The 11,893-nt window shown below is 46.5% G+C and overlaps 1 protein-coding gene across 8 annotated transcripts in view; it reads left to right on the forward strand.

The window, feature by feature from the left end:
• Positions 1 to 11,893, forward strand: part of TNRC6B (trinucleotide repeat containing adaptor 6B) — a 248,772-nt gene that overhangs the window by 143,055 nt on the left and 93,824 nt on the right. The window contains exon 2 of one of the 8 annotated variants that reach the window (XM_032416413.1): positions 8,349 to 8,417. The exons of the other annotated variants lie outside the window; for them this stretch is intronic. Coding sequence (XP_032272304.1) covers positions 8,349 to 8,417 — 69 coding nt within the window. The remainder of the gene's footprint in view (positions 1 to 8,348; positions 8,418 to 11,893) is intronic. 8 annotated transcript variants of the gene reach the window in all.

The raw sequence follows: 11,893 nt of genomic DNA on the forward strand, positions 1-11,893 counted from the left end.
CTGCAGTAGTTCTAGTTGTAAATAGAGGTGAGGATTGGGAACTGTTAACGTACTGTTGGTAACGAATGTCCTTTCATACGCATCTTGCCTAGACCTTAACTTAATTAATTAAAAGGAAGATGTGATAGTTTTAAATGCTGTGGTTTGCTAAGATTTATATCCTCATTGGCTTTGTCCTTTGCCATCCTCTCTTCATGCTCCCTGGATAAACTCATTACTCCTGGGACCTGGGTTTCCACCTTGGCACTTTAAGGCTCCTGACTCCTGTTACATCTCGACCTCTCCTCTGATGTTTCCAAGCTCTTACTCAACAGGTCATTCTGGGCGCCCCGTGGGTACCCAGGTTTTACCACATCCCAGCCTGAATTCAGGCTCTCCTTTGTGCCTCCTCCAGCCCCGGAATTCTGTCCTTCCTCCTGTGTGCTCTCTTGATTGATGGCCTAGTCTTGACCAGTCACCCTAATCTAGGAACCTGGAAATCATCCTAGACCACAGTTTCTAAACCCCAGAACTGACAATTGAGGCCGAATAATACTTTGTTTGGGGGGCCAGCCCCATGCGTTGTACAGTGTTGAGCAGCATTTTTGGTCCCCACCCACTAGATGCCCTAACCCTGTCCCTATGACGGTCAGATGCGTTTCCACACATTAGCAGATGTCCCCTGGCCGGCAAAAACACCTCCTTTGAAAATGACCTTCTTACACATTTCTTTTTCTCTTTTCTTGTTTAGTCAGTCACTAAGCCTTTTTGATGATTGCTCCCTGGATATCTTTTTGAGATTTCATCTTTCCTCTTTATTCTCATCATGCCTGTCTTAGTTCAGGTGCTTTTCTCTTGCCTGAACTATTTGAGTAGTACTGAGAACATCCCCTGTATTGAGTACCTGACATAAGTAAGACAGCAGGCTCTGTGCTTCACATGTATCCCGTGTAATCCTGACCACAAACTTTTTGCAGGCAACCTGAACCCAGTGCAAACCTTTAAACCAATAGAGGAACTGACTGGCCTGTGTTACTGGGAAGCCCGGGGCTCCACCCTTTTCTGTATCCCTAGGCTGTGCTTTTCTTCAGTCTGACCGGCTCTCCCTGCAGGGCAGCCGGAGGCCCTAGCAACTCCAGGCCTGCCTTGTCCTTGCAGCCCTCCGTCCCAGAGAGGATCGCAGGGGGTGTTGTCAGAACTCTGGCAGCGTCCTCAGAAGAGGCCAGTCCCTCGCCCCCAACAAAATGTGTAGGAAGATACCCCTTCACATGAAGGAAACAGGGAGGGAGACTCGTGTCCAAGGTCGTGTGCTGGGTGGAGCTGGCTGGGCTCTGACTCCAGAGCCTGAAGTCTTTCCCTTACTGTGTGCTGCCTGCTGACTCACCTGTCCTTCTGCCTATCTCTTCTCCTGCCAGGTAGCCTTCCTCCACATGGAAGGCTAGCTTTCTGAAATGGAAATGTGGTGGTTTCATTACTTTGCTTACTAGATTGCTTCAAGTCCAAATTTAGCCTGAGAGACAAAGCCCTTGTACTAGCCCCTGCTTATCTTAGACTTATCTCCTGTCATTTCCCTCGTTGTACTTAAGGCTCCAGCCACTCACTGCCTCAGATTGTCAGATTGTCGTGCTTTTGCAGTTTCCTCAGTCCAGTGGAGTTGTCAAGATCACTGGGAAACAGACCTGTGTTTGAATCTTGCTCTCCCACCTACTAGCTCCGTGACCTTGAACTCTGCCTGGAATGCCCTGCTCACCTTGTCCGCCTAACTGAAGTCTGCTCTTTAAGACTCTGAACATGGTCCTTGCTGGAGAAGCCTTGTTGGCTTCCTAATCCCTTCCCCATCTTCACCGTTCCATTCTTAGCCTCTGCACAGACTGCTCTTGGCACTTTCATTGGTGTCCTTATTGCCAACGTTTATGATTTTTTTAAAAGCATGCCTTTGGGTACAGATTAGCTTGGGGTTTTTATGGCCTTTGGGTATGGACACAGGCCAAGGTTGTGGTCTCTGTGTGCCGGGTTTCTACATGCTTCCAGCATGCATCAGCTTCCCTTGTGGCTGTGGCTTTGCTCCTGCCTCTCTGCCTTGCCTTTCACAAGCTGGGTATTTCTCGTTTCTTTTAAAAATAGTCTTTAGCAGTGCTGTCCAGTAGAACTTTCTTCAGTGATAGAAATACTCGGGATCTGTGCTGTCCCGTGTGGTGCCCTGTAGCCACATGTGGCTATTGAACGTTTGAAATGTGACTGGTGCGACTGAGAAACTAATTTTCACATTTTATTTAATTTTAGTCAATGTAAATGGCCACGTGTGGCTAGTGGCCACCATACTGGACAGCACGGGTCTTAACTGTTAATAATAGCTTAACCCTTCCTATTAAATGAGACCATGTCTTCTCTAATTTATAACTTGATAGTTTCCTTCTCCTGCTCTGTGGAAAACTTATATATTTCAGTGCCTGCTGCATCTAGAGTAATAAACTTGTGTTAAAACTGAATAGAGTACTTAATGCCACTGAATCGTACGGTTAAAAATAGTTACAATGGGGGCGCCTGGGTAGCTCAGTCGGATATGCATCTGCCTTCGGCTCAGTTGTGATCCCAGGGGCCTGGGTTCCAGCCCCGCGTCCAGTCTCCCTGCTTGCTGGGGGGTCTGCATCTCTCCCGCTCCCCCTGCTTGTGCGCTCTCCCTCTCTCTCTGTCAAATAAGTTAATAAATCTTAAAAAAAAAAAAGTTACAATGGTGAATTTTATGTCACAAATAATTTTTCACAATAAAGAAGAGAGTGCCCACATGGTGAAGGGACACGAAGCCTACAGTGAAGGGCATCAGGGAGGTTTTGCTGAGGAGGCAGCACCCCAAGTCTGAAAGGTATGAGGAGTTGGTACAGGAGAAGGAGGTGGCGAGTGGCTTCCTGCTCTGGAGATGGAGAGGTTAGAGAGCCACGGGTGCCAGGCCTCAAAGAGCTCCGAATGGCAGGCTCCGGAAATGAGGCTTGGTCTGGAAAGTTGGAGGGATTTTAAGCAAGCAAAGGCATGTTTGGATTTTTTTTTTAATTTTTTTATTGTTATGTTAATCCCCATACATTACATCATTAGTTTTAGATATAGTGTTCCATGATTCATTGTTTGTGCATAACACCCAGTGCTCCATGCAGAACGTGCCCTCCTCAATACCCATCACCAGGCTAACCCATCCTCCCACCCCGGATTTTATTTTTATAAAAATCACTCTGGCTGCTCTGTGAAGAAAGTATCAAAGGGTGGCAAAACTGGATCATGAGAGACATAATCAGGCTAATAATAGCAATCACAAGGATAATAATAGCAGCTCACATTCAATGTTGCAGTGATTCAGGAGGAGAAGGGGAGAACCTGGGAGTGCAGGGATCATAGGACCAGTATATGGTGGGGTTGTGGTACCATCTCTTCCTTGAAAAATGAGATTTCCTTTTCTGGAGAGGTCTTTACCCACTTGGCAGTGCATTACTGTATAGGAATAACTAACCTAAAGCCAACTGAGATTGCATTCTTTAATTGCTCTTTATTTTTTTTAAAGATTCTATTTATTTGACAGAGATATAGCGAGAGAGGGAACACAAGCAGGGGGAGTGGGAGAGGGGGAAGCAGGCTTCCTGCCAAGCAGGGAGCCCGATGCGGGCTCGATCCCAGGACCCTGGGATCACGACCGGAGCCGAAGGCAGACACTGAACGACTGAGCCACCCAGGCGCCCCTTTAATTGCTCTTTAAATACGGAAGAAAATTCAATTCATATGACTAATAGTGATAGAGTAATATATAAGCTCTTTGCCTTAAAAATAACACAGGGAGGTACTGGTAAGGGAGAGATGGCCATGGCTGTGGTAGGTGGCACGGGGACTCTCCTGGTGGAGCTGTTCTGTACCTTGACTGTGGCGTGATGGTTGTACGAATCCGCATACGACAAATGGCAGAGACCTAAATACACACACACACAAATGAGTACGTAAAAACTGGTAAAATCCGAGTAAGATTGGTGGATTACATCAATGCCAATTTCCTGTTTGTGATGTTCTCCTGTAATCATGTAAGACTTGCCCCTGGAAGAAACTGAGTGAATGGTATACAGGATCTCTGTGTGTGAATCTATAGATCTCAAAATAAAAAGTTAAAACAAACCAAAAAAATGGAGTAAAGCAAATCCCTCTTAGAGCTCCTGGTTTTCAGTATTTCCTTTTTATCTGGTTTCTTCAGTAATAATTTTCTACAGAAATGACTTGTTTTGATTAAATTTGACATATTGCTAAAGAATACTTACCTGTTTTGTCAATTCTGAGATACACATTTTTTTCTTCACCCTCTAACATCTTGGAAATACGGATGCATCTTACCATTCATGGAGACTTAGCATTGAGTGCATCTAATGGGTGGCAGTTTTTCTTAGCAGCACCTAAAATACTGGTGTGTCTTAACGATCACTGGTATCCGAGAGTTAATACCTTTGGTCTGTGAGTCATCCAGCTGTGTTGGAAAAGACCACTGGCTGGTACAAGTTGTATTAGGCACTTTTTTTGTGGTCTGTCAGTTATTAAGTGTTTGTTTCTCAGCCCCAAGCTCACCCTTCTCTACTCTTGGTGGTGGTAAAGCTGGGGCTCTACCACCCGCTTCTGGCTCTGTTAGGCATTGTCAGCAGGGGTGTGCGAGGGCCACTGCGGGGCCAGAGGAGGAAGAAGGAACTGGCTTCTTCCTGTCTGTTTCCTTTTCCCAAGAGGGTCACTTGAGCAATAATACCGCTTTGCTCCAGCGGCAGCACTTCCTTCCTATAGCAGCAGTTCAGTCCATTTCCCAGTTTTTCCAATACTTGCAGGACCGGCTTTCTTGCACCCCCCGAGGTGTGGGCACCCCACCAAAGCCCCCTGCTCAGAGGTCCATGGCAGAACTTCCTCCCTTTGTTCCCCAGCCTCGGGCAGCTGCTGTCTCTGCAGGGCATTAGTGTGCACTCTCTCTCTTTCTTTTTGATTTTGCAGTGACTAGTCAGTAATTGTATACCTAGTTAACCATTCTTTATATTAAAACCTCTCTGTTAAAATGATGTGTGTCCTGTTTCCTCCCTGGACCTTGACTGTACTAGTAAAGTTAACAGACCCAGCAGTATGCGCATGGACTGCCCCCGAGCTTTGCTTGTACACGTGTACCGTTCTCTGCTTCCAGTGACCTTTTTGAAATAGAAATCTCCTATTCCCACTTAAACCCAGCAGTGGATTCCTATGCTCTGCAGAAAAAGAAACTTGTTCACAGGGCCTGCAGGGCAGCGGCTGGGTGGGCTCATCTGCTACTCCGTCTCCTCTCACACTCCACTTCCCCTTTGCCAATGCTCTTCCCTCTGCTTAGAGCCCTTCCTTCTCCCACCCCCTGCGTCCTTAGCACCTCCTTCCTTTAGTCTCAGTTTAATTATAACTTCCTCACGAGCACCCCTCTCCCTCCCTGACAGGTCTGCACCCCCAGCGCATGCACACAAAGTACTTTGTGCCCCTTACAGCGCCTACCGCAGCCTTGGTGGACGTTTCCATGAGTTTCTCTCTAATGAATGTCTCTTTCCCCAACTACGCCTAGCTTCACGAAGGCAGGGCTAAGCCCATGTTGGGTTTTGTCCTTCTTTCTTTTCTTACTGCTGTGTCCTCAGTGCCTGGCACATTGTATATGCTTAGTAAATAGTTGCTGAATGAACAGGGATATTGTAAAATAAATATTTGTTGAGTGTAGGAAGGGACCACTTGTTGATATCTTAATGATATCTTAATCGATTTTTATTACAAGGTAAAAATTTTTGAGAAAGTGAGTTAGGTTACTATGAGTCTTGCTTTGAGTTAGGTCACTTCAGTAAAAATACTGACAAGGAGCCAAACCATGAGAAAAGATTCACTTTTTTTTTTTTGAGAGAGAGAGAGAGAGTCTTTTTTTTTTTTTAAGATTTATTTGAGAGAGAGAGAGCGGGGTGGGGGTCAGAGGGAGAGGGAGAGGGAGTCTTAAGCGGACCCCCCGCTGAGCGTGGAGCCCAACACGGGGCTTGAGATCATGACCTGAGCTGAAATCGAGAGTCGGACACTCGACCGACTGCACCACCCAGGTGCCCCAAGGTTCACTTATTAAACTGAAAGTCATGGTATGTTAGATTGTTCCCTTCTGTAATATTTGGATGAAAAGCATGTGGAAACCCCTTTGAAGCCTAATTCCTATTGTGGTTTCTGTATTACCACCCCTTCCTTAAAACATAAACATGAAGTTATCTCACTTTCTTTGAGTTGCCATTAGTCTCAAATTGGAGATTTTGTTACAACATGAACATTCTAAAACTTTCTCTTAATTCACTGCAGTGTCTTTGCCTGCCTTTCTGCTAGACCATCTCAAGCTGTCTTGCCGCAGGGGTGAATCTTTCTGCCTTAGCTAGGTATACCCCACACATGTCCTTCCTGGGAGTCCATTAGCATACTCTGGAAATCCCTTCTGGCTGTGGAAGCATTTTCTTTACTGCTGCTTGTGTTCCGTCACTGCGTTATTGGCATCTACTTTTTGGAGTTAACAATAAAAAGTTGAGCCTGTTTCTTTATACTTGTCCCACATAGTATTTTCCAGATTATTCTTTTATTGAAACTGGATTTTACTGGTGCTCTAAACTCACCATAAAATGTTAGGGCTGAAGGGAACCTGACATCATCTAGCCCAGTTCCCTCTCTCAGAGGTGTGATCCAGGGCCCGGTGAGTGGCCTGCCCAGGGCTCTAGACACCCTGCCTCCCATGTCAGTGCCGGTGAGGGCTGTGAACCTACCGTGCAGAAGGCAGTGTCAGGAAAGAATGCAGTGTGGCTACATTTCTTTCTGAGCCAGTCCTTGGAACTTACACATCCGAATCATTGTTGCTTTAAGAAAGCTGACTGCAGCCTGGTTCCTGGGTGGCTCAGTCAGTTCAGCGTCCAACTCTTGATTTCGGCTCAGGTTATGATCTCAGGGTCGGGGGATCGTGCTCATCGGGGAGTCTGCTCGAAGATTCTCTCCCCCTCCCTCTCCCGTCACTCGTATGTTCTCCCTGTCTCTCTCTCTCTCTCAAATAAATAAATAAATCTTTTAAAAAGTCCTATTACATAGCGCCTTATTGATTACTAAGGGACAGTGAATAGAATGCTGAGCAGCAGGGAGGTGCTGCCAGGAAAGCTTTTGCAGGCAAGAGAGTTAACTGCAGGTGCAGGTGGATGGGCAGCCCTTTCTTTCTTTGTTTTAACCAGCATTTGTTGAATGCCATTCCTGGACCAAGCGTGGGTGGCACAGGGGGCCAGAGGAAAGGCGTGAGGTGTCAGAGGTGGCGGTGGGTTCTGGTAACTGGAAGTGAAGCTTTGTACAGGGAGGTGTGGTAGAGGAGACAAGGATGTAAGTCGAGGCCACATGAACAGCAGGCTTTAGGAACCAGGCTCAGGAGTGGAGGCTTGATCCTGATGGGTAAGGCAAGCTCATTGTCCAAACTGGGATATGTTTAAGGAACAACAGGCTTAAACTCGACCTCCTAGGACTTCCAGGAAACAGGTTTACCTAGCTCTTGTTTTCAGGCTGATCTGGGCAGGTGACATCATCTGCACCCACGGAAGAGTTAAGTTGCTGTCAGAGGCAGTTATCTGATTAAAAGTCAAATGAACTTTATTGTTACAATTACCCCACTGTGTAGAAAGTGTGTGTTTACCACTTCCTCTCCCTGGAAGACCAGGCCAAACCCCTTGAAGGCAGAGCCTGTGCCTAGATCACCTCCATATCCCCAGGGCAAGGATAATGCCTGGCACTTAGTAGGACAGTCAGTATTTGCTTACAAAAATGACTAAGTGCTCTGGGCCCTCAGGAGTCCTTCCATTGGATCTAACGGGAAGGGGGAGGAGGAGGTGAGACTTGAACTGGGAAACTGCAGCTGGAGAGGAGGGGACGTGAGAGCAAGAAGGGCATTTCTGGAGGTGGGGATAACTAAGCAGAGGACCAGGCTTGGGAATGTGGACGGAAGGCTGGAGGTGCTTTGTGGTGGGAGGACAGGAAGAACCCCAGACATGGTGGCAGGTTTGTGTTGTTCAGGCATTGTCCACGGACTCTTCCCACCACTAGCAGCTCCTCCTCTTCTGCCATTCACCCTGCAGACTTGGGCTGAGTACATGAGTGTCAAGAGTGGCCACACAGACCTTCTCACTGTGCCTTTCAGACTGGTTCTTGCCCCTCCCTAGATCGCTCCCCCCACACCCTCCATGGCTTTTTTTTTTTTACCATTCAGGCCTCACATGTCACCTCCTAAGAAGCCTTCCTTCTCCTTTTCCAAAAGAGCCCATTCTCTGCCCTGTCTCATTACCCTATCTACTTAATTTTCTTCACAGTACTGATCACAACTGCAATCATACTACTTGTTGGTCTGCTGCTTTACTGGTTGTTTCCCTTACTGGAGTGTAAGTACCATTTCTGTCTTTTTGTCCTGTATGCTGAGTCCCCAGAATAAGGCATGTCCTATGGGGGACACTACGTAAATGCAGGGGGAAAAATACATTTTATTACAGAGGGAGACCTTTTATTTTTAAAAAATCAACTGTAAACTTAGGAACTTGATTAGCACCAATTGTGATACAGCTTACAACGGATGGCATTGAGAAGCTGCCTCAGTAGGGCATCTAACATGCCCGAGCTTGAATGCTCTGACCTCCTGACCTTTGCCTCTCTATACTGGCTACTTGGGGGTGATGGAATGTGTAGTGAGGAATCCTTGTTGAAGGATGCCCAAACTCTTGATAGCTGTGGACAGGCCACAGGGGTCCTGGAGCCGAAGCCAGAATCCTGAGTATGACCAGGGGCGAAGATTGAGAGTACGCCAGCGGGTATGCATTCAGATGTGGTTTCTCTTCCTTTGAGGGAGGGGTGAGGTTTGAGCCCCCTTCCCTCCTCACCCCCACCTACTGGGAAGCCTTTATCACACTGTCAGCTTTAGAGTGACTTAGAAGAGGGAGGGAGAGACTCTTTGAATCTACCCTGCTGGAGGCAGTGAATAGTTTTGTGAATATGTGTGCACACAACTTATTGTTCAAGTGTTCACTTAAATCATTTCATCTTCCTGGAAATTTTTTTTACCTTTTGGTTACAGCACCTTTAAGGCTTAGTTGTGATGCTCAGTGTTTCATGTCCCTTCTCCTTTGATCTTTTTTTTTTTTTTTAAACAAAAGATGCACGTACAACAGTGCAAAGCTTAATTGCGGAAACCCCAAGTTGGCCAAAAGAATTGGCAGGCATCGTGAACATGCTCTCTTTCTTCACTTTCCCTTCCCTTTTAAAGGCTTTGTTTTAGGAAAAGGTAAATTGGTATGTTTGGAGAGCAGTTGTTAGCTTTTCAAGACTGGACTCGTTGGTCTAATTTGGTAAAGGCCCGGAGCACGTCAAATAAAATGAATGAAAAAGGTAAAGCCAAGGCGGGCATGGAGGGGAAAGCGAACTGTAAATTTTAACTCAGAAGCCCCACCAGATATGCTTTTAGCAAAAAGGCCTGGCTGTTTCTGGGAAGCTTTAGGTTTCCCGATGATGGCGGCATCCTTCTAAAGCGTCCCGTTTCCTGCCCTTCCCACCTCATGCACCCCCCCCCACCCTGTTCTGTTGACACCTGTCTTGTGTTCCAGAAGATTCTAAGTCTTCCACCATTCCCTGTGACACACCACAGCATGTAGTTTCCTTTTGTTCAGGGCACTTGTTTCCTTCTTTTAGGTGTATGAATTACTTGACAGTAGTTCTTACCTATGTTCCTAAGTCAGGTCTCCAGAGTCCAGCCAAGGTCTCAGGAGCCATATTCCTATACCCGTTGAGTGCTCAGGAAATCTATAAATGCAAACTTGTTTTATTTTTATTTTTTAAAAGATTTTATTTATCCGAAAGACAGATCACGAGCAGGGGAAGGGGTAGAGGGAGAAGCAGGCTCCCTGCTGAGCAGGGAGCCCAATGCGGGACTCGATCCCAGGAGCCCGGGATCATGACCTGAGCCGAAGGCAGATGCTTAACTGACTGAGCCACCATAAATGCAAACTTGTTGCTAGTTTTCTCTTGGAGATAGTATAATTAAGTGAAGATTTTGGCTAAATTCTTACCCTGTTTATTGACTCCTCCTGTCTACTTTCCTGCTGCCCCTTGCTCTAATGGATATTCTCCCCAAAATTGTCCTTCCTCTAGGTGTCCTGTGTGTTGCTTGGTGAGCATGGAGTCCATATAAGGGGTGATTTAGTGGAAGGATTTCAATGGCTAGTGTCCTGAAATTAAGGTGTCCTGGCCCATCCATCTCTTTTCCCATTTTAAGGTGTAGCCAGGAGGCAGGATGACTCATATCTAATAATCCAGACACTTTCAGCCCCAGGAGAAGTGGAGAAAACAAATTCTTACTCTTTGGAGTCTCCCCTGACCACCTCTCTTATATTCTTTCTTCACGCCATCTCATAGCCCCCTGCAGAGGTAAAACTAGAGAGTCCCTGAAACCTCTTAGTTGTCCATTTGTAGCTTGTTTCTGAGGATTTTGTTCTACTCCTGTGGCTGATCTGGGCAGCCTGCATATTCATATGTGGTTCCTTCTGTGCCACCACACACAACACGGAGGTGTCAGCAATAAGAAAGAGGTGTAGAGGGGTGTGCCTGGGTGGCTCAGTTGGTTAAGCGACTGCCTTCGGCTCAGGTCGTGATCCTGGAGTCCCGGGATCGAGTCCCGCATCAGCCTCCCTGCTCAGCAGGGAGTCTGCTTCTCCCTCTGACCCTCCCCCCTTTCATGTTCTAGGAACTCTCTCTCTCTCTCTCATTCTCTCTCTCAAATAAATAAATAAAATCTTAAAAAAAAAAAAAAAAAGTGTAGAGGGAATCGGGAGCTGACCCAGGGGAAATTTCTTGGCTATTTGAAGGCCTTGATTAGAACCAAAAGAAAAAGAAGGGATTTGCATTCCAGGTGTGGGAGCACATGAGCCAGAGGAGTAGAGAGGAATGGGGTTGTCTGGGGAATGAGGGTTCTCATGGAGGAATCAGAGCTCCTGGGGTGACACCTAACAGTGTGATCTTCTGAACTCAGGAAGCATCGCTGCCTTGACCACACATTTGACTTCCAGATCCATTTCATATTTTTTATTCAAATAAAATAGATTATTGCAGGGTTTTTTTTTTAAGATTTTATTTTATTTTTTTAAAGATTTTATTTATTTACTTATTTGACAGAGAGAGAGTGTGCACGCGTGCACAAGCAGGGTGAGAGGCAGTGGGAGAGGGAGAAGCGTGGGGCTCGATCCCAGGACCCTGGGATCATGACCTTAGCCAAAGGCAGATGCTTAACGACTGAGCCACCCAGGCGTCCCTAAAGATTTTATTTTTAAGTAATCTCCACACCTAATGTGGGGCTCGAACTCACAACCCTGAGATCAAGAGTTGCATGCTCCACCATCCAAGCCAGCCAGGTGCCCCGATTATTGGTTGTTTTTTTTTTTAACTTAACCTTTTTATTTTGAAATGATTGTAGATTCACATGCAGTTGTAAAAATAACATGCTAAAAAAAGGGAAAAAGGGAGCCTGGGTGACTCAGTCAGTTAAGCATCCTACTCTTGGTTTCAGCTCAGGTCATGATCTCAGGGTCCTTGGATAGAGCCCTTTGTAGGGCTCTGTGCTCAGCAGGGAGTCTGCTTGAGGATTTCTCTCCCTCTCCTTCTTGCCTCACTTGCTTTTTCTCTCTCTCTCTCAAATAAATAAATCTTAAAAAAAAAAAAAGGAAAAAGGCAGGGGCGCCTGGGTGGCTCAGTTGGTTAAGCGACTGCCTTCAGCTCAGGTCATGATCCTGGAGTCCCGGGATCGAGTCCCACATCGGGCTCCCTGCTCAGCAGGAAGTCTGCTTCTCCCTCTGATGCTCCCCCCTCTCATGCTCTC

This window comes from Phoca vitulina, unplaced genomic scaffold (genome assembly GCF_004348235.1).
Source record: "Phoca vitulina isolate PV1807 unplaced genomic scaffold, GSC_HSeal_1.0 scaffold19, whole genome shotgun sequence".
Classification (NCBI taxonomy): Eukaryota; Metazoa; Chordata; class Mammalia; order Carnivora; family Phocidae; genus Phoca; species Phoca vitulina.